Source organism: Trichoderma asperellum, chromosome 1 (assembly GCF_020647865.1).
Source record: "Trichoderma asperellum chromosome 1, complete sequence".
Taxonomy (NCBI): Eukaryota; Fungi; Ascomycota; class Sordariomycetes; order Hypocreales; family Hypocreaceae; genus Trichoderma; species Trichoderma asperellum.
Genome location: NC_089415.1, coordinates 5,681,819 through 5,706,581, shown reverse-complemented (window position 1 = coordinate 5,706,581; position 24,763 = coordinate 5,681,819). Strand labels below are relative to the sequence as shown.

The following is a 24,763-nucleotide window of genomic DNA, read 5'->3' as shown; positions in this document are numbered from 1 at the left end:
AAAATGGTCAGCTGTATATACATTTCATTTCTCTTGAGCTTTTTTTCTATCCCTCTCTTTATATGTTGGAGATTATCTATGTATCATCAAAATCCTACATGCCAGACTTTCCAAGGTCACTCATCTCCAGTCTCATCAATACAGCTAATTGTACAGGGTCTTTCCAGCCACACACACATATATTTCCTCCGTTGTCGTAGTAAAATGCTAAACCGTATACCGTAGAAAAGAGATAGATCATATGTAATTCGTCATTATTGCTTAGATGAGCGCCTGGCCCATGAACATGCTGTTCTTCACTTCTGCAACGACATCTCTCCTGTCATCGTTTCCTACAAGGACAATGCCTCTTCCACGTCGCCCCATCCGACCAGCTCGGCCTAAGCGGTGGATAAAATCAATAGTTGTATGGGGTACATCATATAAGATGACGTGTCGAACAGCAAGCGTATCAATGCCTCTAGAGGCCAGATCGGTCACAACCAAAGCCTTGACGTTTGTCAAGGCTCGGTGACGTGATGGAGCGGGAGAAACAACGGTTCGCAGTGGTTCAGAAGTTGTGAAAGTCTCCAGTATTTCTCCGTGGCGCTTCTCTGGAGTGTCTCTGTGTAGCGCCTCGGCATCAATGCCCTTTGAACGAAGATACTTGGCAACTTCGTCAGTCTTCTCACGCTCATTAACAAAGACCATGACTCGGCGAACGTCAATCTCATCCTTGTTCAGATTCTCATGTTGCGAAGCCTCTCTTCCAATCGTATAGATGACATCTGCACACGCAAGATCTTTATTGTTGCGATACGGCTCCTTGGAAACATCAATAACACCAAGCTGAACACGTCGAGGAATGGCATGTAAGTTGGGAGTGGTCAATCGAACCATCTTGGGATAGTTGGTAGCCAAGTAATTGTTCAGTTTCCTCGGAATAGTCGCTGAGCAACAGATAAGCTGCTTCATAGAAGGGGACGAGCGCTCGACGATGCTAGATGTGACGGAAGAGAAGCTTCGGTCGAAAAGTGAATCCGCCTCATCAATAATCAAATGCGATACTCGTGAGAGGATGTTGGGATCAGACTCTGCAATCGAAGCCAGTAGGTGAGGGGTGGAGATGACAACATCGAGGCCTTTTGGTCCGTATAGGTTCCGCTGAATCTGCTGAGGCTTTAGGTTTGATGACAGCACTTCCGTCTTGAACTTGACAACGTGCGACAGCTTCTTGGCAACAAGACCAACTTGATGAGCAAGTTCAGCTGTAGGAACCAAAATAACGACCTTGGGCCTAGCCATAGTGGGATGAGGCTCTTCAAAAGGCTTTCCTTTGAAATCTGACGTCATTTGGCGCTGCTTCTCTATTTCTGCTCGTTCCTTGTATGCTTGGATCTCCGTGTCCTCTGCCTCTGCAATCTTCAACGCATCGATAGCTGGCAGCAGATACGCAAGAGTCTTGCCCGATCCGGTCTCTGCCGCCAATAGGAACGAAGATTGCTCTTTGGATTGAACTTTTTGCTCTCCTGGCTCTCTCTGTCCCAGCAAAGCAGGAATTGCCAGTCGTTGCACTGGTGTTGGCCGAATGTCAACCATGCCCGCAAAGACCTCGTCTACAACGGCCGTCTTTAGCGCGGGAAGAAGATCAAACTGATCGAATGACTCGTATCTCTGCAGCCGTTCCTTGACTGACATGCGCTTGTTATATGACACCGACGTCAAGGCGCGCTGCATCTTGAGCGCCTTTCTATCATCCTGCGATCGTCGTTTATCCTCGCCTGGAGCAGATTTCCGATCGCTAGGCTGCGCAGAGCGAGCTCGTGGTGGCGAACGGCTAGGATCAATGTTGGCCACTCTCCGGTTCATGCCAGTGAATGGGCCTGCAACCCTCTCCCGGTTGGGTTTGCGGTCATCTCGAGATAGACGTGGTGTTCGGTGGACTTGCTCAGCTAGAACCATGCGCGAGGGCCTCTGCTTGGCTCGCTGCGACAAGAAGCGTTGGCTGAGACATGGCTGCTGTATAGAGGTTTGTATGAGTGGGCGGCTGCTGATTGCGCGGGTGCAGCCCAAGCAAACCGAGCTTGTAGCTGCGCGGCGCATCATGGACTTCCGTTTTATAGTGGGCTGGTGGGATGAGGATGAGATACTGGAAGTTTCAACTTTTTTTTCTTATCCTGGTGTACGGAGCACATGTACCTACTGCGCCGGTGCTAGTGTTAGCACCGGCTCTGGGGTGGGCTCCCGGCCCCCAGTTTTTATTGCCGGGCCATCAATCATGATGTAACAAGATGGAATGAAATGCATTCATACTCTTTTCATCGTATAGATGATTTTTGTAATTTTGACACGAAGCCTATCGTATAAGTGATCTACCAGCTTACGAAGAGATCTCGCTCTAAGCCAGCGTTTATTCTGCAGCATTCACTGGCCACGGATGGGAACGGTTCACATGTATGTTTATTAGTCGGACAAATACAGCATCAACCTGATATTTGATTCATGAAAAGCGAAAACAGCAGCACTTTGTATCGCAAAAAAAGTAGCTGCCATATCAAAATACAGTCAAGGAAAGCCATTATCTCGTGAAACGTCGGCAGAGCTATATATAAAGACTGACGTCATGCTATGTCGTGTACCTGTGTCGCTTTGTATCGACGTGATCCCGTTAATTAACCAAAGATTTTCGTAGCGTTCAATTAATGCACAGATCGCCTCATCATAAGGGGTTCACCCTGCTCGATTGTGGGACTTTTGGCACGATTGAGCTGTGCGTCTTTCTTCGAGTAGCCGGCTGTGGACAATGGATGAAAGGGCTCTGCTGAACCCGAGGGGGTTTTTGGCTCTTCAGCGATAGAGCCGAGTGATACCAGCGATCTATTTCGGCCGCTGCTTGCCGACATGCGATTCTCTCGTCTTCTAGCCGTGACTGGGCTCAGAGATCCCGCCGACAGAAGACTATCATCCGAGTCGACGCTAGTTCTCCTCCCGTCAAGGCGAGGTGACTGTTGTGAATCATCAAGACTAACTTGATCTTCACTTAAACTAGACTGAATTTTGCGTAATGTGTTGAATATCTCCGACTTGTCGCAAGGAAACTGCTCGATTGTTGGATCGTTGATGTCTGTATCCTCTATCGCGTACTCGTCAAGCCTTGGCTTCGAAGCACGCCTCAGCTTAGCATCATCTAAAGCGTCATGGTCCAAGGCATCATCGACGAACTCGTAAGCCCCAAAGCACTCATGAGCAAACAACGGAGTTTTGAGGTCTTCATCAATCTCGCTCTCACCACCAGATCCGCTGATTTGAGGCGATGCCGAGTCTTCCTAATCGGCCTGTTAGAGTGTTACCCCGTGTTGATAGGACGCCAAAAATCGCCAACACCTAATTCTTACCTCATCAAGCTTTGCAGCTATATCCGCGACTTCGCCTGCAACCGAAGCAACCTGCCCAATAGGGGTTGAAGTCCTTCTTCCTTCATCCTTGATCTTGGCTATATAGCTCTTGGGAAGTTTCAGCACGTTGTTGCGGTTGCCCTCCTCGTCCGTGGCTAGATGAAGCATTCGTTGGTCAGGAATACAATCCAACAGAACAATAGTAGAGAAAGTTGTTGATGCGATCTTTATAGGAAAAAGAGGAAAAAAAAAGAAAAAAAAAAAAACTAACCAATAGTCTTATCTTCGTCCAAGATCCAAGGGCCATGTTGCCCGGCCTTGAACTTGAATTGGTACTCTCTCCCAGGCTCGACGAATACCCGAGACTCGAAAACATATTCGCCACCTTCATCGCGAGAGCAGCCCATTTCCTGGAGGCCCCACGGCACGGTTGTGAAAGTTCCGGCCAGGAACAGGGGAGGCTCTGTCCCCTGAAGGCGATATGTAATGGTATAGGGAACGGTGGTGGGCGCCATGATGTTGAAGCAAACTGCAGAGCGACTCACAGTGGGATCTGCAGAGAGGCCGCTTTGTATTCCAGCTGAAGGTGAACAGGGGGTGCGAGATGATAAATAAGGAACAGCGCCGCCAGAGTCAAATGAACGACTGTGCATATGGCAAAACAAGCGCTGGTGGGCTGATCCCCAACGGCCAAGGACGTGGGCGTCCTCCTGCGGGGTTCTGCAAGAGTAAGACTAAGCTCTGAGATGGGCCAAGATCCGGGCCGTGATGATTGCTGGTTGGTGCTAAAGGCTAATTCCCTGCTAGATGTAGCGGTGCTGGAGGGTGGCTTTGAGCTCCGTTAGGGTTCATTGAATCGTCATGGCTGGCGAGTGGCACCTCGAGGTGACGTGGGAGTCGCGTAAGGCCCAAAGCAGCCCGAACCGCCAATGTGAAGACGGGAGAAGGTGAGATGTGAGATGCTTGGAGGAAAGGAGCAGCGCTGGGGAGGCATTTATTGATCTCGCCATGATTAGCCGGCCAGCGCCGCGGACGCTGCTTTTCTGTGAGGTAACAGCTCGGCTAGGCCATGTCGAAGAATGGAGATGTCCAATGCAACGTCTGCAAGGTCTCCGGTACTGCAGCAACGCCCGCCCGTCTGCCGTACAACAGGCAATTGAGCCACGGCCAGAGGTTACTGCGACCTCCCCAACCCGCGACGATGCAGACAGGCACTGCCCGGTAAGGCCTAGGTCGTGATATCATGAGCTTGGGGATTGGAGGCGACAGGCCAATCACATTACATCTTCAACGGATGCGTAGTGGACGCTCCGGTGCGGAGAAACTGGTAGCAAGACTAGCCCCCCATGGTTGATGGTACCGCCCGCAATGGGGCCTCTGCAACGGCGCCGTACATGTAGTGTGTACTTGGGCTTGATCTTGAAATGCTCCGTAGCGCATTACCTACTCCCTCCTAGGCACTAAGACGCAATGGCACGGTACCTTCTGTGAATTGCCAAGTCACTTTCAAGATGCTCGGGATTCACAAGACTAATCGAATGTGTCGAAAACAAAAGAGACACAGTCTTTTAGCCAGGGGACCCGGCTTCTGTGCAACGGGACGCGACGTCATTGGTCATGCAGCCGTCGCGGGTACCTACTCATGTACGGAGCACTGCACCTATTAGCCCGTATCTGTACGTATTTCACACTAGCTGCGAGCTGACAGCCTCCAAAAAACACCCTAAACTTTTTTTCCTCGTCGCAACAAGTTTATTAGATTATATTCGCTGCAACTGGCCAACCCCCAACTCCTTCTTCCAGCATTACGATATCTCATCCGGCGCTCGCCCATCTCGAGAACCACGTGGCTTGACAGTTCCTCAGCCATGTCGATCCCGCCGCAGCTTATCCGGGTCAAGCGCAAACGGGACGATGATGCCCCCGTTACTTTTCTGCGTTAGTCTGCTCATTGACGATTATACCACGGCATCAGCGCTTTTCTAACACGACGTAGAGCTCGATGAAGGGGCCAAGCGGCACCGCAGCGAGGCAAATTGGGTGTATCAGCGACGAGAATCAAAAGCCACGGCCACAGGCCCTGTTGTTAGCCGCGGTGATGGCGAGCCGGTGATTCACGTCTCGCGGCCAGAGGATGGCACCTCTCTGACTAGGTCACGCAGCGACGAGCAAAGACCTACGAAGCGACATGCTGATGGGCAACCTACAGAGCAGCGCAAATTCCATGTGTCGCGAGCGATGCTGGCGCAAGCATCTGCCACTCCTGGACCGACCAGCCCAGGGTACTCGAAGCAGGTGCGGATCGGGCCAACCATATTTGTTGAGCGTACTGGGCGTAAGAAAATCATACCGAAATCTTCGCGCCAGAGCCTTGTCATAAAAGATGCCCAGGCTATCATCGCACAGGACCTCGAACAAGATACTCTGATGAGCCACAACCAGCCCATTGAACAAAGACATCTGAAGAAGCCTGGAGTTGCGAAGCAGCGTGACCCTTCCCAAGAGCCCCCGGCTCGTGCCCCTCTTCCGCAGTCCCTAACTCATCCTCACACCGAAGATATGGATAAGATAACTGCCGATATGAATCAATGGGTGCTAAACGAGATTGGTGCAAACTTGCATGCCATGGAGGTGGAGAAGAAACAAGCTGAGAGACCAAAATTCAGGCCTAGAGCCCCTGAAAAGAGATATCAAGAGCGCCACCCTGAAGCTGCGGCACCACCAACAGTCTCTACCGAAGATACAGTAGATACTCCCATGGCAGATGCAAGCGAGGAAGAAGGAGATGGTGAGGAATGGGTCATTGAAGAGTATGTTCGCGTCCCAGCTCACTCCATGGGCCTCGATGTGCTTCCGTCCGATGTCGGTCTCTTGGTATTGAACGGAGAGCAAGAGAGCATGCTGTTCTACGGATCCCCTGAAGATGAAGATGAGGAAAATGATGAGGACGATGAAGATGAGAATGGTAAGTCACCATCAGTTCAAGACATTGATTCACGTGAAACAAAACCTCACCCTTTGTGTGCAGCGGAAAACTACTACACGGCAGACTATCCGGAAGACGAAGTTGATACCGAGGACGAATACGACCGTCACGCTTACATGTTCCGCAATGCTAATGCCTCGGACGAGGAAGAGTTTGATGATAACGAATATGACAGCGATGAACTTGTTATGGAGGGCCAAGACGACGACGACGACGACGACGCAAGAATGGACCGCATCCGAGATTTCATGAAACGTAATGCTGGTTTTCGATAGGTTCGATAAAGAAGATCGCCTTGCTCTGTGTATGCGTTCAGTAAATTACAGGACCTCCACGCATACACGCCACTTCATTCCCCCTCCCACTCTATCTCACCTACTAAGGAACAATATACCTGCCTGCTATAATCGGTTTCATCTGCAAATTGCTACATCCGACAATGGCCCCTCTTGTCTGAAATTTACACAAACCCGACCGTGCAACAATGGACCTAATTGTCCCAGACTCCCATCCCCCCACGTGGCTATTTTTTGCCGTCTATCTCTATCTATCTCTCCTTCACAGACTTTCAGGCAACATAACGCTCATATACACACACCAAGCTGGCATTGCTTGTTGTACATGTACATCTGCTATATACGTATGAACGCATGTGCGTATGTATGTATGTATGTGTTGGGCGACGCATTCCTCCCACCCCCCTCCTCCTTGGACACTTCGACATGGCCTGCCTCACCGCTCTCACTTCCAAGCCCACAAGAACTCGGAAGTTTGCGTGTTGGAAATGCGGGCGCCAGGGCCTCACTTTGGCCCTCTTTCGCGGTTGATAATAATAAACAGGCGTCTGCCTTCCTATCTGGCCATGCCATCTCACCACTGAGCTGGCCTTTGCCACCTGGCAGGTCACTTGACTACAGCAAGCAAACATTGAGGTGTCCCGCATTGTATGCTTGTCTACATTCTTACTGCCTCGTGCTACTGGGGGTGGCTGACCGAGAGTGGGAGAGAGACAGAAACTGGCGGGGGATAGTCACATGCTCTCTATTTTAAGACGGGCAAAAAGATATGGCGCATACATGTTCGATGCTCATGCGCTTAAGAGAGGGAAAGAAAACTGGGAACTTGAAAGTACGGGCGCTGGTGGCCCAAGATGCCGTGAGACGCAAGGGAATGGGCTCGAAGATGCTGTTCTAGGGGTACCACGACACACTACCAATGCAGGGCGACCCGAAAGGCCCAGATGGTGGGGAGGGAGGGAGCCCTGAGGAGGAGGGAGGAAGAGCAGAAGAGAAGGGCGACGAAGCAGAAGAAGAAGAAGAAGAAGAAGAAGAAGAAGAAGAGCGGGAATAATGATGACAATGACATTAATGATAAAATAGATTGTTGATATTATATGATAATCATAGATACTATATTGCCCAAGTCCTTTTTTAGACACTGTTTCCCATCCCGTAACTAAGCTATTATTACCTTTTAGCCCATATCTTCCCAGCCGTAGTCTTCATGCTCTCCTCATTAAAGCCCTAGTATATGCAGGAAAAGGCGGGAGGCTCGCCGCCAGCCACCACCAAAAAAAAAAAAAAAAAAAAAAAAAAGGGTAAAAAGAGAAAGAAAAGACAAAGAGTAAAAAAAAACCCCAACGCGGCAGCAAAATCGTACTAGTACATGAGATATCTTGTAAAAGAGAGAAACAAAAGAAAATATAACTGTCCAAAGTGTCCAAAAAAACGCTCTTCTTCCTAATGCTTCGCTTGACGCTTGATCCTGTTATCTCATTGTATTCCATGTACATCTTTGACCTCGGGAGCTATGCTTTTGTATCGTAAAAAAAATATGTTCTGGCCCGACCCAAAGAAGAAAAAGAAATTATGAATAGTAGCGGTCTTCCCAATTTTCGGAATGTGGTATTAGTAGTACATAGCGCGTACCATGCTCAAGAGAGTTTGGGGGGGGGCGGGCAGTATGAATATGGATCATATCTGCTCTCTCCCCTTCCCTTTAACGTAATTTTAAGTGTTTTACTTTCTTTCTTGTCGTATTGTATAATGGTCAAAAGGAGCTGTCGATTTAGATCTTTAGGCGTCTCTGCTCCTTTCTCTTCCGTCGCTCTCTGCGCTCACGGAATTGCAGAGCACGTTTGGCAGCTAGAAAAAAAAGGGAGAATGGTTAGCGCCTCGGACATTTTTAGAGTAAATCATCATGCATCAATGTGAATCAAACTCACCCCAGTCTCGACACTTGCGTTTTGTTTCGGGATCGACCCAAGAGTAGTGGATGGCTCGCTCAGGATACCGTTGGGCAAGACCCAAAGGCTCCATTGGCCGATCCTGCGTGTCTCTCTCTCGACACTTGATGCTGATGTGTTTTGGCTCCATGTCATCATCATTGTCAAAGATCAGCCAACCATCTTCATCCCAGAGGGGGATGCGCTGGTTCATGCGGTAGTACCAGGCCTGAAGGCCTTGGACAGTCCTTTCAGGTGTGCGGCCGAACATGCTCGCAAAATCCTGCTTGATACGCTGCCACTTAAGCTTCCTGTCGTGCCAAGCGTAGATGATGAAGTCTCCCTCTTCTGTTGTGTATTTTTGATTAATGTGCCTCCCCTCATTGTCAGGAGGTGGGCTAGGATAGCCATCAAGTCTTGAAGGGCAGAATTCGCTGCTGATGGCATAGTTTGGATAAGTGGGCTCATGGATTGAGAAGGCCAGCATTGAAGGTAGTGGCTGAGGCAGAATAGAGCCACGTCGGAGTGTGGGAAGAGGGGAAGGAGGGGTCCAAGATCGTGATGATCCATACGATCGCGCGATGGCTTCTACACCTTGATCGAATTCCTCGAGGCTGGGCAATTTGACAGAAGGGTTGGTGTATGAGTTGAGGCGAGCCAAGCGAGGGATCGGAGAGCACTCTCGGGAGATGGTACTTGAAGCAGATGAGAAAGACCCTACCAGACGTGTTAGCCGTCTCGAGTACTTTGTTTTTATCCTAATTTTTCACGAGAATCTTAAAACGAGAGAGATACATACCCTCATGTTTGACAACTGGACTGCCTGAGGTTGAGTCAGGAGGCGTTTGTGGGTGGAGTAGAGATCTTGGGATCGAAGATAGAAATTCAGTAGACGCCTTCCTAGGGAGGAAAGTTTCTCTGCTCATGACGGCGCCGACACCCAGCATGTTGGATTTGGCCGGAGGAGAGCCACGGATTTCGTGAACCTCTTGTGCGGAGAACATGTTCCAGAGCGAGTTGAGCTCAAGTTTCGCAAAAAAGTATATAAGACAGAACACACAATGGTGAGCTCTTGAACAATCGAAGCTTGAAGTTTGAAAACAATGGCTGAATCGATAGAGACTGCAGTTAAGACACACTGGCCCAGGCCCGAGGAGAGGGAGAAGAAGACTGGCAGACGGTGGTAGTAACGAGGGATAGAGACTGTGACAAAAGGGTAGACGAACAAGAGACTTGCGTATGAAGGGAAAGAGAGTGGATAGGTTTAAGGATAACACTGGGTGAGTGAGAGTCAACACGAGGGGCACGGTCTTCTTGTACTTCTCGCTCTCTGGCGTGGAGTGTCGAGACCCTGCGGACTTGGGCTTGGGCAATGGCCTGCTCGTGCTAACGCACAACTCTGCTTCTGCCATGGCCAAGAGCCATGATAGGCCCAGCAGAGGGCGGTGCTAACTACCGCAGCTGTCTCGATTCTGGGAGGGGAGGGTCTGTGTGCCCGCCCTCGCTCAAGCAACCCTGCACTGCAAGACAAGGCCCAACAGACATGGGATGCCCATGAGAGAGCCCCCGGGGTGTCTGGTGGATCACCGCAGAATCGATAGAAACGGTACCTGCGGCTGTCTTAGAGACAGGGATGAAAATTGGCACCACCGGGGGTCTCCATCAGATACTGTTTAGTCCCCGCCTGTGCTCTGCAGGGCGAGCCGCTTTTTCAAGGCCACAAGAGACTCGGGTAGTATTCACTGGTTAAGACAGATCCGGCGTGGCAACATGAACCAATGCATCTTGGGGCAGAGCTAGTGCCGAAGGGCTGAACTGGGGATGGCGGCCGATTAGTGGTGACAATGGGAGCGAAAAAGCAGACAAAAGGCGTATAACAGCAAGATTGCGATACAGCAATTGATTAATTTGCGCAGCTAAAACAGAACAGCTGTGCAGGCCAACGTCCTGAAAAGTGCGAGTATCTGATCGTCGACAGGCATTGTTATCAGCTGAGGCGTGTAAGGCGCTCGATTTTGATGAAGACGACACGCGTGTTTTTTTCTCCTTCTCCTCTTCAGACTAGGACTAACTGGCAGATTGTGGATATTGCTAGGGGTCGGCGAGGAGCCCGGTAGCATTGAAGAGATCTCCTAATAGCAACGCCGCGTTGGTTGGGTTGGCATTTGCGTGTTAGCAGCCATCATCACACTTAGGTCCGAGGCGGACCCTTGCCACGAGGCGCCACCCGCGAAATGCGTGTGCCAGGGCCAGGATTGATCACTCAATAGCAGGACGACTACTAGGTAGTCGGCATGGTACGAGGGACTCGCAGAACCGGGACTTGTACACGATGCCTTGCCCGTCGTACCAGTACCTATACTTGAACCAGCGGACAAAGTGGTAGCGCTGCGGCTATCATCTCATCCAGGGAGGCTGCATCCAGATACCGGGGGGCTGCTACCAAACTGGGGGACTCGCATCATTGACAGCAGTCGTCGTCTGCGTTGGACTCTGCCGCAACGTCCACATGCTCACACAGTGCCGGGAGCTGAGGTGTCCACGGCTTACTTGCTTCATATGATGCGTCACTTGCAGCAGCAGCATGCACAAAGTGTGTCGAGCTCACCCTCCAAGGAACTGAACCCGGGAAGTTGGAGATGCAATATAGCGTGTAGCCGCAACGGGTATTCCATCGACGGCGATGGAGACCACTTCTATCCACAGACACACTAAGCTGGATTCCGTGATGGTACATTGCATGCGCGGATGTAGCTACCTGCATGAGAATTGCGGTCCAAAGACCAGTCTAGACGGGAGCGGCCAGCTCACGAAGGAAATAAGCAGATTCGAGGCCCCGTGGCCAGCAAATCTCATTGGACGAAGGCTGACCGAGTCTCGCGAGAGGCGACTTGCGGTTGCCGATAGTTGGGCTTGCATAAGTGATCGGACGGGTACGAGGGCAATGGGAATAGACTGGGTTATACGTGGCTCGCATGGGGCCGGCAGAGAGAAGGACGACCAAGATCTGAGAAACGGCCAGCTCCCAGGCTGCCGGCTTGTCGAGCCGGGTCAATGGTAGATTGGCAGCTGAGCCAATCTGCGCACTTATCTCGCCCAGCGCGGAGGTGCTAGGTTGTTTTGCCCGCCCAGATTAGCGTACAGAGGCGTCGGTCTTCGTTTCTTTTTGCTGCACGACGATGCGACGGCTGGTTCCTGTGTGTCTGGGAGCAATGAAGCAGACGCAGGGCAAGTCCCAGGCAACAAAGAGCAGACCGACCTCCTTGCCTCGCGGCTGAGCCCGCCGTGCAGTGCCGGATGAACTCCGCGAAGCACTTGGACCAAGCTCTCATGTAAAGCGTGCCCCTCGAGATGGCATCCGGCCTTTGCTATGCTGGTGAGATTCGCCAATGCTAGTGCTAAGCAGTATCAGTTGTCACTCTAACTCATCCTCATCAGGATCATCAGAATCATCACCGGCTGCGTTGGGCCGAGACGTGGCAGCAGCATTAGTGCCAGTTGCTGTGGGCAAAAAGTGGTGACATTGTCAGGCCGCCGTCACTTCCACAGGCCATGATGGGCACTGTGCTCTCATTTTTCTTTCTTTTTTTTCAGACGCTAATTACGCGGGCAGAAAAAGGATGACGAAAAGAAAAGAAAAGAAAACTATTAGCTTAAGAAAATGAAAAATATTGGTGGCGCGGCTGCCAACCGCCGCAAGACCTTTTGATGGCGCAGAAAACGTTTCTTTTTTTTTTTTTTTTTGCGGACGCCGTCGCAGCGTTGTTGACGAGAAGGAGGAGGTTGCGTTAGAGCCAGTTAGCGCAAGGGAGAAAAAGCGACCAATCAGATCAGCTGTAGGCGCTAAGCTGGATGCGGCATCGAGCCTCGCTAAGATCTGATTGGGTGGGCTGCAGCAACCCGGCAGATTGATGCGAAACTGAAGCCAGCAGATCAGCTACTGTGGCACGCGTGGGGAGGGAGAGAGCCTGCTGGAAATCATCGCGCCGGCGCTGGAGCGTGGTGGTAGAATGCGTACTGTATACCTTACCTTGACCACCATTGTGGTACGGTAGCACCTATAATCCTACGGGTTCTTCCAAAGCCTGCTACTGCTATGGTAGGTAATTACCAACCTGACTAAGAGGGGCAAGACAACTGCCACGGGTACCTGGAGTCCGCTAGCATCACCATCTCGCCCGCTTCAATCATCATCCTTCTTTTCTTTTTCTCTTTTCTTTTTTTCAGCTCTCCATCTTGGGGTCACATCTGCGGGCACATGACACACAGAAGTCGACGCCAGACAACTTGCTCGAAACAAGGACTCAGAGGTCGAAATGCACAGCAACAACTGGCTGGTCGGTCCCTCTCATCCGGTGCGAACACTTATTACATGCGACTTGCTTGCTTTGACAACTCTTGGCCACCCGGTCTCTCTCCCGGACTGCCGCCAATGTCTCAGCACACTGCGTCGACCGGTGAACATGCAATCGCCCTCTTCAGGCCTATCGGGGCCGCGCTGCATGGGAGATGGGCTCCGCTGGTGCTGCAGCAGGGTTTAGGCTGCTGCTGAGGCGTTCTCGTACATTGCGCTAATGCAATCCCGTCCAAGACGTCCTCGTCCTGCTGGTACCTACTGCACTCGTATGCAACGAGTCGTAGTGCCGAGCGATGGGGCCTGACCAGTAGCCGGAGCAGGCTTATCCTCCAGATGGTTATCCACTTCTTGTCTCCCTTCTGCTTGTTTTCTCTTCAAATCCGCACCTATACAGGCACCCTTCCCCGAGCTGCTAAACAAATTAAGGTATGTACTTTAGTACTCGGCTCAAAAAGTCCCGGGGGTGTCAGTGTATCACTTAAATTGGTAAGATGCCTACCTGCCGGCGGCAGTGCAGTGCTGCCACTTACATACCACTTGCGGACTTGGTAGTAATAGGTACCGACTTCACCTCCTACGAAGCACTGCGTAAGCAGGTATCTAATAGTTCATATCCAGCATGCTGTACAACAGTAGGACCAGGCACCTTGTTGCTGCAGAGCACATGCCAACCTATTCGCCAAGTACGGCGCAAACAACCTGACGAACGGCCACTTCTGCCTCGTCGTCGTCGTCGCGTCATCTGCTTTTGGTATGCATGATGCATGTGTTGGTTGCCCCCAAAAGGCGAGACACGGCATGATTGGAACAGTTACCAAACCCCAAGTTTGCTTGTCTGTTTCTTAATGAACCCGGACCACACTCCGGCCGTAACAAAAGTCATCTCTATGCCTTGTTCGTGTTTTCTTGCAGCGCCCGTCGTCCTTGGCAGAGCTGTGGCTGCTCTCCTGCCAATAGTGATGTGCGGGATGGTGGCGTGGCGTCTTTCTCCCTGACTAGGAGTCAATAAAATAGTTCACAGTGGAAAAGCTCAGATGAAGAAGAAGAATAAAAAGTGACAGGTTTCTTTTGGGGTGCAGTAGGGAGCTATATTTGATGGAGTAGAAGAAAAAGAAAGGAAATGAGCACCGGTGGCAAAGCTAGCAGAGACAGATCTCAGCCACAGCTGACAAGGACCAGCCAGATTTTCTGCAAAGCTCAGCTGGCAATCGTAACCTGGTGTGCCTTACATGAAGCTGTCTCCTTGTCAAGGGAACTTTTATCAAATCTAATTTTCTTTTCCTTTTTTTTTTTTTTTTTTTTTTTTTTTTTTTTTTTTTTCTTCTATTCTTTTCTTTTTCTTTTTCTTTTAAAAAAAATCGATAAAACAGTTTTTATTTGAGTGATGATTTACAGCGGAACACCAGCTTGCCGTCAAGGCTTGTGTAGCCGTGCAATTTGCTCCCCTGTCAATGCCATCCATAGGTAGGTACAGCGACGGTGCGTGCTCTCTTGGCATCGATTCTCTTTGTACCCCAGATAAACAGCTTGTATCTCGATACCTATAGGTAATACGAAATCAATGCATTGGTCAATCTCAGATGAGGCTCGTCCTTTTGCCGCGCTTATCGGTCCTGGATCTCTGTAAACGGGTGCACGGGCAAAGTGGCCATTGCACGATTGCAAACCTGTAAAAATACCAGAGACATCACTTTATTTTCTGGGCCGTTCTTGCCGCAAATCCCTAATAAAAGGACCCAAAACAGCTGCTAGCTATACTATTAGTGCTTTTGACGCAAGGGAGACGGTCCCGGTTAACTGCCTACTAGTAGAGTCGTGTCTCTCCATAGCTGCCCTTACATGCGCGGGACTTTTTGCCCCACGATGGATGTCAGGCACATCGGTGTAAGTGGCAACTGTCCTGGCTATGGACGAGACAAGAAAAAATAAACGGTTATTGTTGGTGGTACTACAAGTATACTGTATCATTTTAATAATACAAATGAAATAGAAGCCCAATTACCAACCATAAGAAGATTATCGCATTTCATGCCACTGCGCTTCTATTGTTAGTGTTATCGCCACATGAAATACCTGCATGATCAGATACCATTTCGTGGCGGTGCCGCTTTTCATCTCCCTACTCCAAATTACGGCGGGGATCGAAAGTATTAGCCACCAAAAGCAAAAAGATGGCTATCCAATGGACTATTTCAGGATCACTACAGCAGGATGAGTGTCCTGAAAAAAAAAAAAATAGGCAGTTAACAAAAGTTATCCGAGCAATTGTTTCGTGGTTGAGCAAATACTTCACCTACAGAATCGTAGTACATAGAGGTATGTAGACCGGCGTGCAAGTAGAGGCATCTGTGCTATCAAGCCGCCGTGCATGGACCAGTAGAGGATCTTTCTTATTCACTTGGACCACGAGAAAACGTTCCTCCGGCTCGGTTACGATCCGAAGGGGAAGGAGGGTTCGCCTAGGCAACGTTGTGTGAACTTGGAAGGCACTGTTTGTTTAGATACTCAAAAGCAGGCCAAGTCCAACACTCAACTTCGACCCAACATGGCAATCAAGAAGGGGAAGTCGCGGGTGACATCAAGCACGGTCAATTCTATGGCCATGCAGTCACGTTGCTGCTGCCCTTGGAGCAGTTTGCCACGCGGCGAGCTCCTGATGACGAAATCTAATAATACCTACTTTCGACAACTGCTAACCTCTGCCTTCCGCCGTTGGTCTATCTACCTATGTAATGGTCTATTCATACTCTGTACATGGTTCTTCTTGCTTCGCAAATGCAATTACATCATCTTCTATCTCCCCTACTTGTAGATTTAGGGGCCTAAAGACATCGTGCTATAGCTTGGGCTCAGATGCATCATTAGACATGGAGCCTGTGTCTGGAAACTCTTCATCTCCCACAAACTTCCTAATACCGTGAATTACGTTGTCAGTGAAGGTCTCAAACAGTTTTTACTTTGCTCTTGGGACAAGCATACCAGCCTCGTTCTTCGCCACCAGTCAAAAAGCTGCAGTCGCTGTTGGCCTCACACGTCCAACCTCCAACAACTTTAAGGCCGGGCTCTTTCGCAGTCAAATTCCTCGTTACTTGCGGCCCATGACCATCCTGATTGATAAGTTTCCGGCGGTAGACACTCACTCCGCACGTAAATGCACGGAAATCGTCCGTGTCGACTGTTTCAGGGAAGCATCCTGTGAGAATACGACCCAACGTAATGACCACGGCCGCGTGAGTACACAGAACAACGGCTCGCCTATCTTCAGCGTCGCAGCGATCAATGATACTCTGCATCGTGGCCGTAAGCCGGGCCTGCAGCTGAGCCAGCGTCTCGCCCCTCTTTGGAGGATGCTTGGCCGACACGTAGCTCTCGTCAAAGGCAGGGAACAAGGATTTCAAGACTGAGGGTGAGGCTGGGCCGGGATGCTCAAAAGGTGCTGACCCAAACCACTCGCAGAGTCCGTGCTCAGGACGTATTATCGTGGTGGCAGAGGGGGAACCACTGCCCAGAACGTCGCCATTGGCCTGTTTTTGTTGCTGAAGCTCAACAAACGGGGTAATGGTCTGAAGACACCGGTAATACGGGCTCGAGTATACAGCCTCTACGGGAGGATCCAGCGTCATGAGGTGACGCCCAAGCTCTCTTGACTGATCAACTCCATGGGCGGTGAGGGCCGGGTCCACAGCGATTCCTGTTGGTGACGGGATGGAAGCTGAGTACACTCCCGTGGTGTGGTCGACGGACCAACTAGACCGAAACTGGTGTTGACAATAGCAATGATCAATACAAAAGCACTCAGCCTCGTGACGCCATTGTGTGCGGTGCAAGGGGGGTGAGGGGATCAAGGACAAACTTTACCCCATGGCGAACGACGTATATTGTCTCGAGAGGCATGATTTTGGCTTCTAAGTAGGATAGTCCGGGCTGAGGAGGGGAGGGGAAAACGAAGCAGCTGGCCAAATACCAGAGGCCAGTGGCCAGAGACGCTCGAACCAGGAATGCGTCGTGATGCAGCCCAAGGCGGAATCTAATCTCGGATCCGGGGCTGCTCAGGCCAGACAAGACCATTAGCTTCACTGCATGCAAGCATATATGGTAAAGTATGGTAAAGTATGGTACAGGCACTGACCAGAGCACAAACACACTGACCTTTTCTCTCTCCCTTTCTCTCTCTCTCTCTCTCTCTCTCTTCTTTTCTTTTCCGAGCACAGAGCCAACCCCTACTGTGCCTCGGGATTTTTGCCTACGGCCAGACAGAGATCCGTGGGGCTCAGGCACCCTCTACCGTGGCTGGTGGGCTGGTGGGACAGCCGGAATTGAGCCTGTGCTGCCTTGAAAGGGCCTCAACTGATGTTAGCGCCGTTCTGCCGCTGGAAGAGGAATCAGGGTATCGGGGAGGCGCTTCGTCGTGCCTGGTGCCAAATTTGCGTTGCCAAGAAGACCAGATTGGACGACGGATGGAAAAGCAGGCCAGTATTGGTTAGGCACCGGGTAGGTACTACGTGCCGCCACCACTGTATCAGGTACGCAGGCACTAATACAATACATCACCAGTGCAGGCGAACGATTACTTGCGCGCCAGGTAGTTCACCTACACTCAATGCATAAGGGGACTTATCACCCCCTCTGTTCAGAAACGACAAAAAGAACAAAAAAACATCGTCTTAATTCATCCGCGGAAGCACGGGAGAACTATAGCGCCTGGTGTTCTCAGCAACACAGCGAGGCTAGCCACTATAGACGGAGCAGCGCTAAGCAGCATATCTTCAGCTGCGGGCCAGAAATTTCCACTTCTGGTAGAGTTAGCCGAGCCAAAAGCAACGAGCGCAGCAGTTGTTCTCCGCAGTCGTCTCATGTATCAGGCAGTAGGTCTCATATTCCTCGAGCTGGACACAGCACCAGACCCGTTGGACATTATAAAATTCACTTTTACCAAGAATCCTCAAAAGAGGCGCCCAATGCCCACTGTGGGCAACGTACGCGGGATCCAGACATTGGGAGGGCCTGTGCCCAGTGACTTATGGCCAGTGTCCGACACTCTGTGTGTGCTCTGTGCGTTGCTCCATATGCGCGTCTCCCCCACAGCATAAGGCAAAAGGGTAACATTTGACTGATGTTTCAACAGCACAAAAATGCAAGGACCAAAGAGGAAAACCAAAATCAAAAAGTCGGTAGGAGGAACCCACGTCCAGAAAGAGCAAACAATGGCTCGCTTACTTCACCGGTCGCAGGGATTGCAAGCCACATATGCACGTTGACCTGTAATGCGAGGCACGCCGCCGAGATAATCTTCGCCGCCCATCGAATCATCTACCCGGAAGAGCTGTCAATGACATACAACAAAATACGAACCAGAAGCAATCTGCATCTGCATCTGCATTCTTTCGTCGCACACACGTGCCTAGCCTTGAGCCATTGCACCCCATCATTGGTGTGTCATAAACAAGGTCTATCCATGCTTGCATCTGCGCGCTGCGTGCTTTGGTGTTTTGTACATACATAAAACAACCACACACATGTAATGCGAGCCTGGGAGTCTCCACGCCGGTGAGAGACTGCGACTTTGCTCTCGCTATAGCTGCGAGTACTGATACATGCCGCTTGACCTGCTGCTTGGCTCGCTACCTGCTTGCCAGTTGCTACGCACGATACTGATCCTGGGCATGGACAGCAAAGCCATGCAGCCAATTTACCTGCATTCTCATGCTCGAGGACCGTCCAAGATGCTTAAGCGAGGTGCGTTTCGGTTTGCAAAGCCTGAGAGACATGGAAGCCGCCCAACAAGACGCCGACTCCTCATTAATTGCTGGTGGTTTCTAATGACATTCAACTCGTGGCGTATGTACGTTTTTCAACCCAACCCAACAACGCCCATTTTATTCTTGCTTCGCGGCTGCTCCACACATCCCACCCTTTGTAGACGGAGATTTGTCGTACAGTGCGACCCCCTCTCCAGCATGTATCTTTTTTTTGGCCGAGAGTTGTATCCAATCTTTGGCGGCTAACTACTTACAAGCTTATTGCTAAGGTAGGTAGGTAGGTATGTTTGACCAAACAAAGCCTTATTTGGCAAGTTGAATGTGAGCGGCCCAACATCAACATACCATAGAAGCTTAGTTTGCCCCCTCTTTAACTTCGACAGCGCAAGCCTCCTTCAGCGGCAAGTCTCACTAAATCAAGACCGGCTATTGAATTAAGACTCCTCTTCCCACGTGGATTTTGGTCTACTAGTGAATATTCAACACTGGAGAAGCCGAGTAGCTAGCATCCTATTCAACTGATAAACCATGGTCTAGTAAGTGCGCCGTTTGCTTTAAACACTCACCCACACACCAATGACTTCTCTGCAGGGATGGAGGCAGTACCACGATACCACCTACACCAAACTAGTACACACTACGTACTAGGGATAAAGTCTTCTTGAATAAGGCAGATGTATCAAAGAGGGCTTGCCTTGTACCATTGACACATAGCAGTACACGAACAAAAGAGTTGCGGTCAAGCTAGATACGACATCTGCATCTATCCCCCAGATATACACCAAAACAGCGCCCATTGCTTGCTAAGAAAACAGGTCACACCGAGTTTTCATCTCCTGCCGGGCCTGCATAATCCAGCCTCACTTTCATGCTTCTCTAGACAGAGCCCCCTCCCCCTCTTCCTTTTCTCCCTGCATCCTTATCTTGTAAACCAAGGTAGCTGCCCACCAGGAAGGCCCTGCGTAAACGTCCAGAGACGAAGTGACACATGGCAAAATATCAAGAGGACAAGTAAACATGCATAAGAGAAATCACTCTATTTGCATCAAACTAAATAGTAAGCCTGCAGGACAGCCACAACCATCTGAGACAAAAATAACCACATCCGAAGCAAAACCATTGCTGCGTCCCTAGGCCGGGCACAAAAAAAAAAAAAGGAAAAAAGACCAGCCAGGCCAAATATGCCCGGCATCTTTCTTTCAAGAGCGCCTGATCTTTGCCGACGGTAAGTGAGGCGTTGAGAAAAGAGAGACACAGAAAAAGAGAGACAGAGAGAGAAGGCCAGATCAACTCTCCCCCTGTCTACCACCGAAATATCAACACCAGTGCCATATGGCTTTCAGAAAACGCCTTTGCCATATGCAATCAACGAAATGGAGTAACAGGTTCGAGACAAAAAAAAAAATAAAATAAACCATCAGAGCCCAAATCCACCTTTTTCTTTTTCTTCCCTCGTGTAGATGAGCTGAATGTGGTGATTGTGTACATTCGTGTGTCATGGGAAAATGGAAATCTAAACATGTCCCCTTGTGGCCTACACCGCTAAGGGTGTCGCATTCACATTACAGAACAGGATCCCAATGTCCTTGCCCTGCGCCGGCCGACTATGCCGCCGTCCTCTTCGTCCGCATGGAGTGCCTGTGCATGTCTTGCCCGACGTCGGCGCCTCCGGTACCCTGCTCCCCCTGCGCCAGCCTCTTCATTTGCCTGCATGTAGTCTGCCCACTTCCTCTCCAGCCGCCCAGCAGAAACGAGATCGCCCCGGAGAACTCTCTTCTGGTGCTCGTCGACGGTCATCTGAAAGCCGTAGAAGCATTTCAGGCCAATGCTCTCCGTTGGGTACGTGATCCGACCCGGCTGCCCCATCAGGGGCCTGACCTGGGAGTTTCTGAACAAGACTTCTCGGATACCCGTCCAAGTTACATTTTGACAGTCGTATACTGCTAGCCGCAGCGTTACCTTGGGCCGAGTGTTAGCTCCGGATGATGGCTTTGAACGTTTGATGACCATTGAAGCGGCTTCCGCAAGCACCAAGTCGCTGATTTTCGTATTATCAAGTTCAGCGCTCTTCAGCCGTACACACTTTTGCATAACTGGGAGCATCCCGAGATCGCCAACGTTTTCGCAATAGCTCAGGGCTAGATGTTCGAGAATACTAATACACGGCGCCTTGGCAAGATGCTCAGAGAGAAGGGTGTTAGTAATCTCCTCGAGATCTTCCAACTCGAGATGTGTGAGCCTCGGCGTTGACGCCAGGATAGGCTCGAGCGCGGCGTCAGTCAAAGATTTGCACCCTGAAAGCTGCAAGCCTTCCAGTTCCGGGACCATATGGCCAATCGATTTCACACCTGTACTGGTAAGTCTTACACAGCGACTCAAGTCAAGATGACGAAGCCGACGGGGTGGAACCTCTGGGATGCCTGTCAGAATGTCGATTTTGGGATCTACCCCATGCATCATAATCTTTAACGCTTCATCATCTAGCTCGGAACATCCGCTGAGGACCAGCCTCTCGAGATGATTGGTGTGAAAAATAGACTCTGCCGTTGCGACGTTGTCGAATCCTTTAACTTCGCCGGCGCGGAGATCTTTTAGCTTTGTGCACGCATCAATGATTATTTTAATCCCGCGAGCGTCCACTTTCTGACACCAGGAGACATTGAAGCTCTCTAATTGAGGGCATGACTCCGCAATTATGCTGCATGACGTGTTTGTGACTGCTGAAAGCCCCGTCAAGTTCAAGTTTACTAGCTTCTCGTTACTCCTCAGAAGATTATGTAGAGTATTCTTCTGGAAGTTGCGGCAGCCTTCGAGAGTCGCATTCATGAGGTTCTTGCATGACTTGACAATGATTTCAGTCCGTTTGTAATGCTCGACCTGAACACATCCTCTTAGGTTTAGATCCTTGATGAAGGGACCAGCAGCAGCGATGATGCGCGCCAAAGATGCTGCAGGAATCTCCTGGTAAAACTCCGATGCGTCAATTGACGTCCATAGCTGGCCGTCGAAGCAGAAGCCGTAGAACAATTTGCTGACTCTCGATATTCGAACCAGCTCCTTGGGCCGGAAGTAGGAAAAGATGTGTATTCGGACTTCGTGTGGCATGTTATCCCAAAAGCAGAAATCCTTCTTTTCTACAGGCTTAGTTCGACCCCTGAGTTCAGACGGCAAGGATGATGTGGCGGGTGAGGTATTGGGAGAGCCATGCTGGATTTTTCGGATGGCTAGACAGTCTTCTGTGTCATCAACTTCAGCTACTTCAAGCGTCGCCTTTCTTTTGCCAGTTGGGGAGTCTAGGTCAGCAGCGCCCTTCAAATTCAGATGAGACAGCTGCGGCGTGGCAGATCTCGCGCTGGGAGATGTCTGTGAAGGCCCAGCGGTGGACAGACTGACGCAGGATATAGAGCCATGCCGGATGCTATAGGGGTTGCTGACAGCTCTGGGCCGTCCAAGGCCAGGAAGGGATGGCGATGAGGAAATGCGCTGTATCCCACGCAGAATCCGCTGGCGATTTCTGCCTTTGAGAGGTACGTCAGGTGGAGTCGGGGCAACACCTGCGTGAGGAGACGCCAGAGTGTCTGTTGCGAAGTCGAGTAGTTCGGCCATTGTTGTAAGTCGGGTTCGGGTCGGATGTTTCCGTGGGTGGATGGTGAGCGCTATCGCTTTCTCTCTCAAGGCACCCACGAATCGAATCAGCCGTCTTGGGTCAGAAGATTCCAATACTTTCAAGAGAAAAGAGCCAAATCTTTCGCAAGTCTATTTCGGATAGGAACGTTAAACTTTGACGATGAAAAGGAAGAATGGCGACGTTGCGGGGCCTGGATCCGCCGAGGAGAGAGCTTAAAGGCCGTTGAGGTTCCTATCAATACATCACTATCAGGCTCTCGCAGCGCATGTCCAGCTCTCTCGTCTCTTCTCAGAGGACCGCCTTGTTTGACGAGCCAATTCGGTAGTTGGAGGCTAGGCTCCGGGCCCAAATAAAAGCGTGTTCGATGTTGTCGACAAGGGCACGAGGCGAGGTCAACAAGAGGTCAGCCGGCGACTAAAGTGGCCGCGGGGTGGTCAGCGTGACCGCACCACGCTTTGCAGGCAAGATAACAGACAGCGACTGAGGGCGATTTCTGCGGCTGCAGGGCCCATGACACCCAGGCACGGCCGGCTAATGATCACAGGAACCACGATGGGAGGTCAAGAAGAGTCCTGGCGGCGACGACGAGAGAGAAAAAGCTTAAATTTATTCGGTGGCGGCGTGTTGGAGAGGACGCTTCGTTAAGGAAAAGGCCCAGCCCGGGTTGGTTCGCTTTCGGTTGAGGACCCCCCACCTCGGTCGCCAGCCACTACTCAAACAATCCCGTCACCAGCCAGCCAATCCGGCACGGCGAGGGCTGTGGCTCTGCAGCTCGACTCGTGCGAGCGCCATTGCTGCGGCGCACGCTATACATTACTCGCGGCGCTGCTGTGCGGGCTGCCTGAGGTAGAGTGCCTTGCAGCGCGTGCTTGCTGACGCTCAGTCGCCAGACCAGGCGATCGAACAGGCCTCTCTAGCACTTCTGCAGGCCGACAAACTGGGGTATATCGATAAGATACGGAGCATCCGCGCCAGCGCTAGCACAAAGCGGTTGCTAGCGCTGCATGAGGACCCTGCGGCAGCGCAACCCCGCCAAAAACCGTCTAGTCAGGCATGTATTCCAGAGTACCACGCCCGCACGGCGAGAATCTGGGAATACTTGGGATGCCTTCTGGCGGTGCCGACATGCACCACTTTCTGTGGCATCTAGACGCCTCATACCATGTGACGATCGTGTTGCATTCGGAGATCCCTCGTGCAATTCATATATCGCTCATCTTTTGCCATGGCATTTTGGGGGGGTTCCTCAAAGGGTCTGACTTCTTAGGGCGGCGGATACAGAGTGGCGAAATAAGGGGCGCTGGGCCGTATAGCTTTTCGGGCCGTAAAAAAAAACCACTCTAACAAGGGACATAGATATATTCACTGGGAGCGTTGTATGATGTAGGTAAGTTATAAGAACTAGTGGCTATTGCTCTGTATTCGCAAGGTGCGAGAGATTTCCATGTCAACACCATCTTCAAGGCCACAATCAACGTTGACCTGGCCAGCCAACAGCATTTGCCTCTTAAATATCGCATGCCCCCGCCAAAGTAACCACCATAATGTGTCTGGAAGTATGGCTAGCGGAGATAAATTCGGGCACCACCCATGGCGCGACTTGTGAGGCAACAGATTGGGCATGAACAATACTGGCTCCGTTTAGGATAAATCCATGCCATGCCGTGATGTTGGGCTCGTTGGGCTCGTTCCAGGGTATCGTTATACTCCATACTAGCTGGGCATACGGAGTAGGGCGGGCAAGCAGTAGTCGGTAAGCCAGATTGTATAGAATCAAAATAATCTAGAACGACTAGAGGTCATAGGGTGAGAAGGTGCTTGCATTTCTTCTCTCTTTTGCCTAACAATCTGCTCCGTACTGCGTACACGCATCTAAGATGTTCCAAGATTGGCACGCCAATTTAGCAATTCATATATGGCCACTACGTCGGCTGACCATGAGCCATGTCTCGGGCCACCTTGTCTGCTATGAACGAACGTTTCAAAAACATAGAATAATGGTCGAAAACTGACCGCATACCATATCTTGCCCAGCAGCTGATCATTAAGACACGTCCCCTCATTCGAATCACTGTCGTTGTCTTTCTTGAGTTTGCCAGTACTGGATACTAGTATCTCAGTACATGCCAGCTGAAAGTATAAAGAGACTGGCGTTGTTTCAATGGGCTTAATCAACGCATAAGATAGTGGCGGCATCTCGCCAAAAGGGGAAGGGCATTCTTCAGCGTCCGGGCATGCACATATGTATGCTCGCAATCTAGTTGTAGATACGGATTTGCCCGTGCTGTAGATGGAGACGTGTGGCTGTTTTATCACTTGATAGTAGCAAGTTAGTTGGGGACTAGCAGTTGTAGCAGCATTCACATGTCGACTCAATTCGCCTCGATTGCAACTGTCGAGAGTACCGAGAGGCTCGGATGTGGCTTCGGTGCTCT

The 24,763-nt window shown here is 50.7% G+C and overlaps 9 protein-coding genes across 10 annotated transcripts; 2 read left to right on the top strand and 7 right to left on the bottom strand.

Annotated features, from left to right (window-relative positions):
- Positions 1-6: 6 nt before the first annotated feature.
- Positions 7-2,121, bottom strand: TrAFT101_001772 (uncharacterized protein). The gene has a single exon (XM_066126415.1). It carries the CDS (start codon positions 2,083-2,085, stop codon positions 262-264), a length of 1,824 nt encoding a protein of 607 aa, XP_065982516.1. The 5' UTR covers positions 2,086-2,121; the 3' UTR covers positions 7-261.
- A 219-nt stretch (positions 2,122-2,340) lies between these two features.
- TrAFT101_001771 (uncharacterized protein) lies at positions 2,341-4,657 on the bottom strand. Its single transcript, XM_024909608.2, has 3 exons — positions 3,646-4,657; positions 3,375-3,529; positions 2,341-3,305 (listed from the first exon to the last, which is right to left on the bottom strand). Exons 1-3 carry the CDS (start codon positions 4,025-4,027, stop codon positions 2,679-2,681), a joined length of 1,164 nt encoding a protein of 387 aa, XP_024762899.2. The 5' UTR covers positions 4,028-4,657; the 3' UTR covers positions 2,341-2,678.
- Positions 4,658-5,075: 418 nt separating this feature from the next.
- On the top strand, positions 5,076-7,782 carry TrAFT101_001770 (uncharacterized protein). Its single transcript, XM_024899627.2, has 3 exons — positions 5,076-5,312; positions 5,371-6,339; positions 6,403-7,782. The coding sequence occupies exons 1-3, from the start codon at positions 5,243-5,245 to the stop codon at positions 6,633-6,635; spliced, it is 1,272 nt and encodes a 423-aa protein (XP_024762898.2). The 5' UTR covers positions 5,076-5,242; the 3' UTR covers positions 6,636-7,782.
- On the top strand, positions 7,601-8,406 carry TrAFT101_001769 (uncharacterized protein; the record flags this gene model as incomplete). The annotated part of the gene is made up of 2 exons (XM_066126414.1): positions 7,601-7,742; positions 8,375-8,406. The coding sequence occupies 2 exons, from the start codon at positions 7,601-7,603 to the stop codon at positions 8,404-8,406; spliced, it is 174 nt and encodes a 57-aa protein (XP_065982515.1).
- Positions 7,743-10,181, bottom strand: TrAFT101_001768 (uncharacterized protein). Its single transcript, XM_024909607.2, has 3 exons — positions 9,384-10,181; positions 8,585-9,301; positions 7,743-8,504 (listed from the first exon to the last, which is right to left on the bottom strand). The coding sequence occupies exons 1-3, from the start codon at positions 9,994-9,996 to the stop codon at positions 8,428-8,430; spliced, it is 1,407 nt and encodes a 468-aa protein (XP_024762896.2). The 5' UTR covers positions 9,997-10,181; the 3' UTR covers positions 7,743-8,427.
- Positions 10,182-11,341: 1,160 nt separating this feature from the next.
- Positions 11,342-12,626, bottom strand: TrAFT101_001767 (uncharacterized protein; the record flags this gene model as incomplete). The annotated part of the gene is made up of 2 exons (XM_066126413.1): positions 11,342-11,694; positions 12,610-12,626. 2 exons carry the CDS (start codon positions 12,624-12,626, stop codon positions 11,373-11,375), a joined length of 339 nt encoding a protein of 112 aa, XP_065982514.1. The 3' UTR covers positions 11,342-11,372.
- A 2,801-nt stretch (positions 12,627-15,427) lies between these two features.
- On the bottom strand, positions 15,428-17,213 carry TrAFT101_001766 (uncharacterized protein). 2 transcript variants are annotated; one of them, XM_066126411.1, is made up of 4 exons: positions 17,071-17,213; positions 16,800-16,986; positions 15,921-16,699; positions 15,428-15,850 (listed from the first exon to the last, which is right to left on the bottom strand). In XM_066126411.1, exons 2-4 carry the CDS (start codon positions 16,833-16,835, stop codon positions 15,778-15,780), a joined length of 888 nt encoding a protein of 295 aa, XP_065982512.1. In that variant the 5' UTR covers positions 16,836-16,986; positions 17,071-17,213; the 3' UTR covers positions 15,428-15,777. The 2 variants fall into 2 exon arrangements, with proteins under 2 accessions (XP_065982512.1, XP_065982513.1); XM_066126412.1 differs by having other exon boundaries at positions 15,921-16,986.
- A 1,812-nt stretch (positions 17,214-19,025) lies between these two features.
- Positions 19,026-23,314, bottom strand: TrAFT101_001765 (uncharacterized protein). The gene has a single exon (XM_024899597.2). It carries the CDS (start codon positions 22,304-22,306, stop codon positions 20,258-20,260), a length of 2,049 nt encoding a protein of 682 aa, XP_024762893.1. The 5' UTR covers positions 22,307-23,314; the 3' UTR covers positions 19,026-20,257.
- An 803-nt stretch (positions 23,315-24,117) lies between these two features.
- Positions 24,118-24,569, bottom strand: TrAFT101_001764 (uncharacterized protein). The gene is made up of 2 exons (XM_066126410.1): positions 24,342-24,569; positions 24,118-24,286 (listed from the first exon to the last, which is right to left on the bottom strand). Exons 1-2 carry the CDS (start codon positions 24,522-24,524, stop codon positions 24,251-24,253), a joined length of 219 nt encoding a protein of 72 aa, XP_065982511.1. The 5' UTR covers positions 24,525-24,569; the 3' UTR covers positions 24,118-24,250.
- Positions 24,570-24,763: the final 194 nt, after the last annotated feature.